We start from the raw sequence: 14,155 nt of genomic DNA on the forward strand, positions 1-14,155 counted from the left end.
TCCAGCAGATGATGGTAAAAAGAAAGATGCCAGCAAGAAGAAGGACAAAAAAGACAAGAAAGAGAAGGGTTACATTATGTTTGATGAAGAGGATTCAGGGGAGGAGCTTGTTGTTACGGATGAACTCAAGTGAGTACAAATAACTAATATTCAAAGAGAGGATTTTTTAAAAAGTGTTTTTGTTTGAAAGCAGTCATTGTTATGTGGAAGAAACTTGAAAAATTCAGTGTTGTGAAAAAGTTTTTGGTAGTTTTGAGTTTTCCATTAGTAGCAGATGAGAAAATGCATTACATATGGACCAAGTGAATTATCTGAGTTATAGTGATTATTCAGGTGTTTGGTTTTTCAGTTTTGCTACACCTGGTCATAAAGCAAAATGAGCTGTGGGATGGCTTTCCATCCATTGTGCATTGTCTATTGTGCATCATACTTCATCAACATTTGCTTGTTGCAACCATGGAGGCTATATGTCTTATTTAGTTTTGGAAAATCCCCTTATATCATCAAGATCTCACATGAGTTCAGTAATGAGATTATATTTCTGATGCTATTTTGATAAAACTTTGAATACATGGTTGTAGCATTTCAAGTTCTCAGATGATTTCAATGATGTGCGAAATCCATTCATGTTAATATAGTGATTTTGCAGCTTATTGAGCTGTTACTCTACTTTGAATGTTATACTAGTGTTCTGATTTTGATTACATTTGGAACACAAGTTTGCATAATCAACATCTCAGATGCATTTAATTATGAGGAAAATCCATGGATATTAATTAGGCCATATTTCTTATCTGATTTTATCAAACTTGGAATATGAGCTTTTATCATCATTATGTCTCAAACATTTCTGCAAGATCCATTTATATGAATGAAGTGATTTTGAAGTGAGCTTTTCAGTATCCAGCAACTCATTTTATGATCAGATTTTGAACAGTGTTGTTAATAATATTATATTATTGGCTGAGCTTGTTACTACCAAATTTAGATTTTTTGTGCTGAAACTTGGTATGTGTGTGTGTGATTTGGATTTTTAATGTATCTTTAAGAAGTTTAAAGTCACATGGCTATGATGTCTACCATGTGGCAGTTTATACTGATGTATAGCACTGGGGCATCATGCCGCAGACATGTAGCATCATGTCCCACCCAGTCACATTATCCTGACACCAGGCTGACCAGTCCTAACACTAACCTTTTAATACTGAGCACCTGGCGAGGCAGCTGCTAGTACCATTTTTATAAGTCTTTATTATGACTTGGCTGGGGTTTGAACCAATGACCTCCTGTATCTGGGTCAGATGCTCTAACCACTAGGCCATGAAACTTGGTAAATAAGCTTATATTATCATGGTCTATAACAGATAAGATCTCTGCCCATTTGTTAATAAGGTGATCTTGCATCTGATTGGTTGAGCTCGTTACTTCACTTGAGATCATAGTTCTCAACTGATTTTGATCGAAGCTGGTAAATAGGTTTTTATCATCAATATCATGAAATGAGTTTCATTGTGAGTTAAAGGTATGTAAATTAATACCTTTAGTTTTGGGAGGAAGTTGTTTAAATGGAAAATAAGTGAAATTTATATTGTGTAGAGGTTAGGAGATGGTTTACATAGACTTGTATTACAATATTACAGAGGCTTGCTTAGTAAAAATGTCAATTGTAGGTGATCATTATCAGACCACTTGGGCCTCTTGCTACAATATATACAGTAATTTCAGTTTTCTTGAGTTCTTAGGGCACTTTGGCAGTGTGCAAATGGGCAACATTTCTGACACTGACTTACTAGTCCACCAAGGATGATTTACCACGTTTAACTGAATTTGTGCTATGTAAATACAATTAACTAGGTACATTTTTCCCTACAATAAATTTCAGTTGCCCAGACTTGCTGAGCATGAGCATCCTTGGCACATGGATCTTTGTCGTGTTACAAATAATCACAAGTCCTCAATGCTTTCAGGTCATATCACTATATTTCACTGCTGGTCAGCAGATGATGAGTTACAGTGGTTTAGTTATGAATTGAATACAAGCCTCTGTAGTTCATAGTTTTGTGTGTGCCTCCATTTCCTAATTGCACCAAGTTAAAACTGACACAAGAAATGTTTTGTTTTTCATTTTAATTACATAATTGGTACAACAAACTGAGTGTATGCATTTAAAAGTTATTTTTAAAAAGAAGTATCTATATTGATACTAAGCAAGTATTCTTAGAAAAACTTACAGGTAGATTGCTTATTTTCTTGAAACTATTGTACATTATCACTCCTGATAGTTGAAGCATACTTATGTATTTTTCTACCAATCTGTTATAGGATTATTGTATCAAAGTAGATATGCTATTTAAAAGAAATAAATCACTGCATGCAATAATTTTGGTTAGAACATATTGGAAAATGTTATAATATTTACAAATCAAGTATATTTTACCTTTGACCCATGCTAGGGACCTAAGGTGTGTTATCCAAGGGTGACACCCCTCCAGCAGATGGTTACCATAGGGGCAACATAACTGCAAAGTTTTGTGAAATAACAACCTGCTGTTAAGGAGATGTTTTTTTCTGCCAACCTAATTGGGTGATTATGAATGGGCTTTTTACAGTTGCCCATGCCATGCAGACAGCTGTGTTAATTTATTTACATCATGACATAAATCTCAAGAAAATCATTCTTGTGCATATTTTCACAAACTAGTTCCAATTATTCTGCGTTAGGTTAGCCACAAAATTAATGTCATCCTATTATCTAAGTTCACCATTTTAGGGGTGAAAGATTGCAACCTCATCAAGAGCATGGTTACAGATCAAGAATATAAAATTTAAGATATGAGTGCTTGACCTACAGTTAGTGTTAATTATGATTGGCATCTAGAATGAAATTAGTAATACCAGATTATTTTGCTACATTTGTCTAGGTTGTTAAATTATTTATGTCTTGCAGGCTTATGGTGTAACTAGTTTTTAAAACTTACTCCAAGCAAAGAGGAAAAATATATACGTTCAGAGCAATTACCTGCAATTTTTACTACTGCTTCTGAGAGGAACGGAGATATTGTTTAATGTATGGATATAACTTGTGTCAGACATTTATCAAGATATTATTCCATGAAAATTGACTACTGCTATAAATATGTGAAATCATACTTGTGTTGTTAAATTCACATTTAAACCTGGCCACATTTGTGTAGTTGAGTATCCCATTATTATTATTATTATTAACTTCTAGCTTTTTTATTTTTTTGTTACAGAAATTATTAGCAAATTATAGGAGTTGTGTCCCTTTGACTAAATTTCAATTGATATATGGATAGATGAGCCATGTTTCCCGTTAAAAAAACCAGATCCTCAGTTAAAAGAATTTTAAAAAACCCAACTTTGTACACAAAATTGTCATCAATCTTCTCTTTTCTTAAAATACTTTCTATTTTTTGCTGACATCGGTTTCACATGGAAGAATTTGTATCATATTTTATGCATTTTTAATTTTATCAGGTGAAGAAACTTTTATGCCATTTTCTCCCTCAGAGAGGGCAATGCCTTTTATTGGATTGATATATATATAAGGAAAGAAAGGATGGTTTATAGTGAAGATATAATTAAAAAACTGAGTCCCTCACTGAAATGTTCAAGTTCAATGAATTAACACCTTTCTTTTGGGGGTGGGAGTGTTGTGTCCACTGACATGTCTGTTTCTGCTTCTATTTTATCCACTCTTCTCCTTGAACTGAGTGACATGCATCAGAACATTCTTTGACAACCAGCATTTGAGAATGATTTGAGTACACTTATATTTATCCATTTAATTATTGATGGAAAGTATATAATTCTCCTATAATTATTGCGTAGACAATAGATAATAAACACTGCTTGTTGGAACTACATTTTCGGGTTGGTAATCATTGTAGACAAGTGCCTTTTACTTCCAAACAGACATGTCAAAGAAATCAAATTAGTTATTAAACATTATCACCTACTCACCTTGAAATTGGCAAATTGTGTCAAAACAATCCTTGAAACACCAATTGTTCAGAGTTGGCAATCTTGCAGCATTTGGAGCTCACAAACTCCTGTGGTTAGATATGAAAGTTGGCAAATATCATATATAAACATATATTGCAATTAAAATGTAATGCAAAGTTAAAATATAAATATATATTTACACCTAAGTATATAATATAAATATATATTTTCACTTAAGTATATAAAATAAATATATATTTACACTTAAGTATATAATATGAATATATATTTTTGAAGAACAGTGATTTCCTCAGAAAAGTGGATTATTTTAGCATTATGACTGTGGAACCAAAACATTTAAGTTGCATGAGGGGATATATAATAAATGAAGCCAAAAATGTTTGGACTCCCATTTAAACAGAAATACTACTGGCCATAGAGCATGTAGTTGGTATATCCAATAAAGTTCTCTTTTTTGTGTTACTGGATGGCTCTGGGTCAGATTGAATAATTTCTGTTATCTGGTATTTAACACAATTTATGTTGTGGTCAGATACAATAAGTAGTACAGCAAGCTAGGTCAATTTTCCAATACTGTTGATAGCAAGATAGATGATCTACCAATCTAGTTAATGTCCATAGCAAACTAGGTCAGTTTATAAATCTTAGAGCTTGTTACACATAAATGGTTTTCAAAATAATGACTTCCATGGTGTCCATGCTTTGACTTGGAAGAAAAATTGTGCCAGTGGTACGAACTGGAGAAACATGTGACATCAGATGTCTGTGGAAACCATGATAATCATTCCCTCCTATCTTCCTACATGAACTGAATGAGCAATCTTTCAGCTGCATCTAATGATATAGACTATCAGTAGATACTGTTTTTGTCTACTTACATATACAAAGATCAAAGTAAGATGAAGTGTGTTGATGACTATTGGCTAGTGAAGATAGTAAATTACATGCCTGATAATTTTTATACCTAGGCATGGCCTCACACTTATACAGGTAAAACCAAATTCTGAAATCCTGTATTTATACCCCACAAGTAGCAGAACTATAGTCTGACTCTACCTCCCCATTTGTTTGTACCCCCTTACCGGTTTCAATAATGAAATTTGTTATGTGATAAAAAGTGCACAGCACTTAGTCAATTCATTCATTGATTTATTATTTTTAACCTGAATTTGACTAGAATGGCCATAACACTTTTCCATACTAACACGGAACCATGTCGTGTACACTATGGGCAAGTTGATTTCCTCAGACATCATTGTGATGTAGTCCATCCTATTCGATAACTGCTGGATAATTCCATAAACTACCATAATTTTGAGAGTTTAGAGTTAATATATATCCTTTGCACACATGTACATAGAAAGTACAACACTTATTAATTCAACGTGGAAGGCAAATTGGTAATTGTCATTCTTTTCTATTCTTCGACATTTAATATTAGAAGCAGATGACATAGTATTTTCCTTCTGGTGGCCTAGTGGATATAGCATCTGCCTCAGATGCAGGAGGTCACGGGTATGAACTCTGGCCAAGTCATACCAAACACTAATAAAAATGGTACTAACAGCTGCCTCTCTAGGCGCTTAGCATTGAGAGGTGAGTGCTATGACTGGTCGGCCTGTTGTCAGGATAATGGGCCAGAGTGTTACATGATGCTACATGTTTGCGGCATGATGCCCCATTGCTAGACATAACAATAAACTGCCACACTGCAGACATTATAGCGATATGACTGAAAAATTGTTAAATCTGTGTTAAAAATCCAAATCACGCACACGCTTATGATACCTAGTTAGTCCTAAATGAAAATGATGTTGATCATACATTCAGTATGGCTGCCATGATGGCTGTCTTGAAAATGATGCTATATCATCATATTTTTATTATTATTTATATGTATAGTATTTTTCAATACATAACTGTCCATATTTTGTTTCATCTATGGATCCTTTATTTCATACAATATACTGTCAAAGTCTGTCATTTCCATATTGTAATAAATGTCAAGGTCATTTTCTTGCGCAGACATGAAAATGTGAATATTTACTATTTAAAGCAAGTTTTGTCAAATAAGAAAAATATAGTAAGTTTTTTAATTCTGTTTTAGTTGTAATATTTTTATACATACATTATTCACCAACTTTCTAGTCTTAACTTGGACACAGGCAGTCTGTTAGCCCCGAATCCGCCAAGGTTGCTGACTCTGAACAGTCAGCTTGTCAAAAGATTTGGTTATGCCTGTCACTGATCACAAGGTGACTAGGTGATAACTGGTAAAAATGTAACTCACAAGAATGTGTTGGCAGGTCTGTTTGAAAATAAAAGTCACTCATCACTGATGATTAACCACCAGGAAATGCGTGTGGGTGTGGGTGTGTGTGCGATTTGGATTTTTAATGTACCTTTAACCTGGAAATGTAACACCCACCAGCAGTGTTTATCATCCATGCAGTACATTATTATTTCAGGAGAATGATACATACTGTTTGGCAACAAATAAATAAATAATAAATGCTCTGAAGTTATATCTTAACAGTTGTTTGGCAGAGATTATTTAGTTGCCTGTCACTGTTCTGTATGAAAATTGGGTAAAGTGGAGTTGCAAGCAAACTTGTGAATGAACATAACATACCCCCAGAATAATACAAAACAAAAACAACAAAAATAAAATAGAGTAAGTTCATTGATAATGGAATATTTCAGTCGTGATATGGTACCTTGTTTTCTTCTTGGATTGATACTTGAATCCACCTGTTCAGTTAAACTTTAAGTTTAAAGTAAAATGTTACGATGTATCAAAACATGATTCAAACTAAGTTAAGACATTTCTTTTCTTGTCAGTATTATTTTATTTAAGGTCTTTTACCAAAATTTCTCTCCATTTATCAATTCAAGATCAATTTCTTTCCCAGTCAGCTTGCCTTGCCTTTGAAACAAAAAACATTGTAGAGCACTGGAGATTTAAATTTAACTAAATTCAGTTAAAGTGCAATACTGACTAGAAGAAATAATTCTGTAATGTATCACTAGGAAATAAAAAATACAACTGAACCATTTGCTTCTGGTTCACAGAGACTCATTACATAAAAAGTAAATATTACAAACACATACATTAAGTTTACAGAAGAAAAATGCTCAGTCACACCCAGCATCTAGAGGTCATTATCAGGACAGTGTCTTGTTCTAAACAATAAAGATTATCACATGAATATCACCAATAAAACATTACACATAACAAAATAGCAGATCTAGTTCTGTGAGTAAACTGTGCACTGAATGTGACATGCATGTACATCTTGACCTTGAACAAATCAGGTCCATGCCATTGGATTTTAAAATAATTCTAAATGCACTCTGCATATACATGTTAGAATGAAAAATGCCAATCCAACCTATACCCGAGTTTTTATTTAAACGGAAGAGTAAGTGAGCAGATAAAATCATTGTTATCTTGAGCAAAAAGTCAAGAATGCTGACTTGTGTACAGTATGACAGATAATGTCAGAAACCACTAATCTTATGAGTGCCTTAAGGGACCTTGTTTTGAGTACATTTCTCATACATTGATTGACATCAGCTTAATAAATGCGGTAGATAATGGATAGAAAGAAAAGAAAAAATGTGGGGTCATGCAAAACCATAACTTGTCACAGTCTACCTAACAAAACAGATGTCATCTTGACATTAAAAAAGGTGATCATAGTGGAGGACTTTAAGTTAAAATAATGGATCTATGTTTTATACAGGTAGATGCTAGAGTCATTTAGAGTTCTAAAGTTATCACTTATAGACATTAATTGATATTTCATAATTTTATTACAAAAGTACTTAATTGCAGCATGCCAGTCACAATTCTTCATTGATACTGTGATATTTTGTACTTAGAATTTACTGTATTCAGCTTAAAATTATCAAAGAACCTAACAACACTCACCCCCACCCACCCCACTTGCTGTGTCAAAACTTTCAGCTGTAACACTCCAGGGATTTTATCTTTAAACCTCTCAGCGACTGTTCTTTCAATATAAAATACATGGACTTCACAAGAAGCGAAAACCTTTTTCACAAAGGGCAAAAGAAATGTACATATTTATAGTAAAATCCCATGAATCAACAGAGTAGTAGTTGTACATATCTGTTTGGATATTCCATGAATTTAGTGCCTTATGTATATATGGTTAATCTTATGGGAACAAGAGTAGATAAACACAGGTTGACCAACCCTTATAAATGATATTCTAAATGATACTAATTTCTTGTTCATTATGCTGGCTTTCCCATGAGTTAACTAGCAAAATACTTGAGTGTATGACACATCTCGTCTGTGCCTAGTTGGACACATTCAGTTAACTAGTAAAATACTTGAGTGTATGACACATCTCCTCTGTGCCTAGTTGGACACATTCAGTAGCTGTAGCTGTAGCATCCAGATCATCTCAGAATGTATTTGTCTCACACATTTCATAAGCCTAATTGTCAACACTTGACCTCACTGGTGTCTCACACATTTCAATAGCCTAATTGTCAACACTTGACCTCGCTGGTGTCTCACACATTTCATCAGCCTAATTGTCAACACTTGACCTCACTGGTGTCTCACACATTTCATAAGCATAATTATCAACACTTGACCTCACTAGTGTCTCACACATTTCATAAGCCTAATTGTCAACACTTGACCTCACTGGTGTCTCACACATTTCATAAGCCTAATTGTCAACACTTGACCTCACTGGTGTCTCACACATTTCATAAGCCTAATTGGGGCCCCGAGTGGCCGAGTGGTCTAAAGCGCTCTTCGTTACGGATCACTGCCATCTCACCTCTGTCTGCGGCGGTTCGAGTCTAAGATTCAGCCAATGTGGGCATGTGAGAAAGCTTGCCAGTAGCTTCTCGTGGGTCGGTGGTTCTATCCGGGGTTTTCCGGGTTCTTCCTCCACCATTAATACTGGCCGCCATGTATAGCCTATCGTGTGCTGAAAAATGGCGTTAAACCCGACAACAACAACAACATAAGCCTAATTGTCAACACTTGACCTCACTGGTGTCTCACTCTAGTTATCATGTAATACAGCTTTCATAGGGAATTCCTAGTTTTGGCACTGATATGATCTTCATACTGCAGATTGTTTTCATCCTGTAATTGTGACTATCATGAGAGGCCTTTCCACATCAGGTGGTCCACACCAGGAAGCATTAGACAGTTCTCTCCCTCCACTCAGCTGAGATTGAGACTCAAAAGGAGAAAGTGAAGGATTATGCTTATCTCTTTAACTCTGTTTCATTAAGTGGCACAAAATCATATTAAGATTGCTGGTGGATCCTTCAGATCTTGACCAGACAGGCTTCTTGGAATTTGGAAAATACATTGCTTATATTTTTCTTAGTTTGTTTTAGATACAGGATCACTTTTGTAACAGGTAAGCTGTTGCATTGTAGCAAAAGATCATGATTTAATTGTCAAAAGCCATGTCGACCATTCACCTTGTACACTTCATACATGTGCTAATCATCATCATTCATCCAATGTATGGCAAATATACATGTTTCTTTGTACTTGATTTTGCTATCAAGGCATTTCATCAGAAGCTGATCTGTCATCCAATATGGCTGATCTATCATCCAATATGGCTGCAGTTAAAATAAATCTTTCCATCTTTTCTCAAAGACTGCTGAACAGAACTTGACCTTGGCCAATTTTGATGGAAAGCATAGCATCCTGGTATCAAGGGCTTTAAGATTTGTTCACATTTTTGAATGGTGCCAGTCTGTCATCAAATATGGCACCAATTACCTATAAAGAAAAATGTATAATTGAGATCTCAAAAACTGCTCAATAGAATTGGAACAAATCTGATTGAAAGCATCATGGCAGAGATTGCTTTCAATTTGTACAGCTAATGCCCATTGACTTTCAAATTATCGCTGACTTCTCAAAAACAATTTAACTAAATTGATTAAATTTTACAGAGAACATCCTTGCATGAAAGGCTTTGAAGTTTGACTTGGGCATCCTTGCATGAAAGACTTTGAAATTCATGGTAATGATGCTGATTTATCATCAGATACCATATTGCTGACACTACCAAAAAATAAAAAAGTATCCTGGTATTTCAGTTCTATACAGTGATGTAAATCCAGAATGAGTTATAAATACCATTACTAGAAAGATAAAGATTAAAATGGCTTCACAGAAACTATTCAGAAGAATTTGATCAAATGACAGGAAACATTTTGGTAGTAAGTTCTTTCAGATTTAAAGAGAATAACACTGATTTGCCATAATAAATAGCTGCCATGCTAAGAATGGAGGGGCCCCAAGTGGCCGAGTGGTCTAAAGCGCTCTCCATTACGGATCACTGCCATCTCACCTCTGTCTGCGTAGGTTTGAGTCTCGGATTCGGCCAGTGGGTATGTGAGAAAGCTTGCCAGTAGCTTCTTGAGGGTCAGTGGTTCTTTCTGGGGTTTTCCCAGGTTCTTCTCCACCATTAATACTGGCCGCCATGTATAGCCTATCTTGTGCTGAAAAATGGTGTTAAACCCTACAACAACAACAACAACAACTAAGAATGGAAAATCCTTTAAATGAATTCTTCCAAAAAATTTTGACCAGATTTAACTGAAAGTATCTTGGCATTTATGACTTAAATTTTACACTTTTACCATAGTTGACAGATAGATATACTAGAATAAAATGTTTGAAAGTTTTTACAAAAGATATCGATCCACCATCAAATATGTCTTCCATTTAAATAGAAAACACTTTGAAAAACTGCATGGAAGAATTTCACCGTATTTGGGACAAATTCCTCAGTACATGGCTTATAGATTACTTGTATTCATTGTTATAAAGGGCATACGATATGTACTCATTTATAAGGTGAGTCCGACTGTAAATAGACCTGAGTCAGATCTGCCATCACATAATGCACCGGCAGATCTGAGGAGTAATCAGTAAGACATGCAACACATACCCTGATCTGCAGGCGCATTATCCTATGGCATAGCAGGATCTTTGTTGAGTGCAGCGTGACTAGACTTATAAGTGAGTATATCGGTATAAGTTTCTATTCACTTTCCATTTAGATCACTTATGAGATAAAAGATTTTGTATGCAAATAAGCTATTCATTTAAATATACATATATGAGATGAGAGCAATATTGCTTTATTCTAGCTTCAGTACTTGAGGTCCTTCAGATGTGTTTGCCATTACCAAAAAAATTAAAAATAACTTCCAACCACTCTTAAGAATTTGACTCATTTTGAGAGAAACCATAATCGCATGAAGGGCTTCAAATTTGTTCAAACGACACTGGTCTGCCACTCATACAGAAACCTTTAGATGACTTTATCTCAAGTACCACTTTGACAGAATGTTAAGAAATTTGACGAAGAGTCCCCAGGCATGAATGAGTTAATGTCTTTTTTTTTTAAATCATGCTGATTTAATATCAAATACACCGACCATTATTAAAAATAGAAAATTCTGTAAAAGACCCCGTCTTAGAAACTAGTGAACAGAATTTTACCAAATTTGATATCACATATCCTGGTCTGATGGGCTTTCATATTTTTACTGATGATCCTGATTTGTAATCAGATTTGACTGCCAAAATTAAAGAAACCATTAACCATTTTTTTTTTAATGTCTTGATCATATTTGAGCATCCAGCATGAAGACCTGTCAGACAAAATGACATCAGATATGGCTTCTGTTATTATAAGTACATACTACCTTATTTTAAATTACAGCTCAATATCTTCTGACAAACTTGAATGGAGAGCATCCTGCCATAAAAGCCTTTGAATATGAAAAAAATTAAACTGATATGCCATAAGATAGGAATGAAGATTTATTATATATTCAGCAAGTAGTTTTCATCACATTTGTGGTCAAAAGCATTGGAAGAAACTTCTGTAAAAAGTGTCCTACTGACATACTTTATGGGGCCGAGTGGCATTGCATTTTGGCGTTTAGGTAGTTGTCAGCCAGATGAGCAGTATCAGGCCCAGTTGGGTTTCTTGTTAAGAGACACACCAATTGCACTAGGCAAGGTTTTAAATGGCGTAATCTGTATATTTGATGCTTTTATCTCTGCTATTGCTTTACACTTTGGTCTGCTTCATATAACATAGCTTTTGTCACAATACACAATCATTTCCGCTGTGCAGATGACAAGGTAGACTCTGGTAAACTTGGATATATTAAGCAGAAAGAATTACTGATTGTCACCTTATCCTATGGTATCATATATGCTCATGTATAAGACAAGTCCAACTGCAAACTGCACAGACCCAGATCTGTCATCACATAATGCATCTGGCAGATCTGGGTCTTTGCAGTTTGTTTGGAGTAATCAGTGGAACAAACAGTATAGACCCCAATCTGCAGACACATTATTCTATGGCAGATAAGGATCTTTGTTGTTTGCAGTTTGACTCAACTCATAAGCATGAATATACATTTCTCTATAGATAGTACAAAGTATTACTGATTGTCACTTTACACTATGGTACATATATACCAGGAACATAGTATTACTGATTGTCACTTTACACTAGGATGCACTATACCAGGAACATACAGTAGTATTAGTGATTGAGGACACCTTATATTGAGGGACAACTATAATCATAACCTCTGCTATTTGCACCAATAAGGAACTGACTTAGTGCGATGGATTGGTTTATCTGATTGGTGAGTGGTATAAACTGATCACATAACAGCAATACAGAAATTCCTTTATCACTATTGTTATTCAGGCCTTATGTAGATATTGTATTTATGCATTTGTACATCACAAAAACACACACTCAGTGGGAGACAGTGTATAGATACAAAACAACAAATAGCATACTGGTATATCGGAATTTGCAATGTTCTTATGAAATCTTGAATACATTTGCTGTGAGCCAGTTCATGGTCAAACCAGCTTTATGACATTATATTTTCATATTTACTTTTTTGCTTTTTCTGATAAGTAATGTTTGTAATGTTTGGAAATTATAATAATACAATTTTTAGCACCATAGTTTGTACCCATAGGCTTGAGAGGAATGCATACTGTTTGCAGAATGCGACATCATGCCATTAATACACCATTGCAAAAACTGCAGCATATATTGTTTAATGGGTTACATAAATAGAATCATATGCAATTTCTCATTAAAACTTATTTCATGGTATGAAATGATGTTTAGTTATTAAATAATGAAATTTGAGTTACCTGCCAGGGTTCAATATTCATGATGCAGCTTTTATTATCGACATATCTTGTTGTCGATAGAATATTGTAGGTGTGACATATTCTTCAGTGAAGTGAATTTGTTTTCAAATTAACATAATCAAACGATAACAATAAATATATGGTGATGCAAAAGTTATATTTCATTATTATTATGCAGTCAGCTTCTAGTCTCTCTACTCTTAGATATATATCCATCAGCTTCTAGTCTCTCTACTCTTACGTATACTATATACCATCAGCTTCTAGTCTCTCTGCTCTTAGGTACATTGTATATCCATCAGCTTCTAGTCTCTCTTAGGTCTCTCTACTCTTAGGTATATTATATATCCATCAGCTTCTAGTCTCTCTTCTCTTAGGTATATTATATATATATCCATCAGCTTCTAGTCTCTCTACTCTTAGGTACATTGTATATCCATCAGCTTCTAGTCTCTCTACTCTTAGGTCTCTCTACTCTTAGGTATATTGTATATCCATCAGCTTCTAGTCTCTCTACTTTTAGGTATATTGTATATCCATCAGCTTCTAGTCTCTCTACTCTTAGGTATATTGTATATCCATCAGCTTCTAGTCTCTCTACTCTTAGGTACATTATGTATATCCATCAGCTTCTAGTCTTTCTGCTCTTAGGTATATTGTATATCCATCAGCTTCTAGTCTCTCTACTCTTAGGTATATTGTATATCCATCAGCTTCTAGTCTCTCTGCTCTTAGGTACATTGTATATCCATCAACTTCTAGTCTCTCTACTCTTAGGTATCTCTACTCTTAGGTATATTTTATATCCATCAGCTTCTAGTCTCTCTACTTTTAGGTATATTATATATATCCATCAGCTTCTAGTCTCTCTACTCTTAGGTATATTGTATATCCATCAGCTTCTAGTCTCTGTACTCTTAGGTATATTGTATATCCATC

The 14,155-nt window shown here is 34.6% G+C and overlaps 1 protein-coding gene and 1 long non-coding RNA gene across 8 annotated transcripts in view; one reads left to right on the forward strand and one right to left on the reverse strand.

Annotated features, from left to right (window-relative positions):
* The window catches only part of LOC149794528 (uncharacterized), a 98,730-nt gene that overhangs the window by 5,753 nt on the left and 78,822 nt on the right, over positions 1-14,155 (forward strand). The window contains exon 2 of one of the 4 annotated variants that reach the window (XM_089968771.1): positions 6-129. In XM_089968771.1, coding sequence (XP_089824897.1) covers positions 6-129 — 124 coding nt within the window. Of the gene's footprint in view, positions 1-5; positions 130-9,094; positions 9,408-12,542; positions 12,688-14,155 lie in introns of those variants that run through there. The other 3 variants (XM_089968772.1, XM_089968779.1, XM_089968777.1) reach the window with 3 other exon arrangements.
* LOC149794529 (uncharacterized) overlaps positions 1-14,155 on the reverse strand; it is a 32,888-nt gene that overhangs the window by 5,696 nt on the left and 13,037 nt on the right. Inside the window, exons 1-2 of one of the 4 annotated variants that reach the window (XR_016423048.1) lie at positions 6,116-6,377; positions 3,985-4,073 (exon numbers count right to left, since the gene is read on the reverse strand). This is a non-coding gene — a long non-coding RNA (uncharacterized LOC149794529). Of the gene's footprint in view, positions 1-3,984; positions 4,074-4,671; positions 4,909-6,115; positions 6,378-14,155 lie in introns of those variants that run through there. The other 3 variants (XR_016423050.1, XR_016423049.1, XR_016423047.1) reach the window with 3 other exon arrangements.

The sequence above is a fragment of the Sinohyriopsis cumingii genome, chromosome 8, assembly GCF_028554795.1.
Source record: "Sinohyriopsis cumingii isolate HCF-2022 chromosome 8, ASM2855479v2, whole genome shotgun sequence".
Classification (NCBI taxonomy): Eukaryota; Metazoa; Mollusca; class Bivalvia; order Unionida; family Unionidae; genus Sinohyriopsis; species Sinohyriopsis cumingii.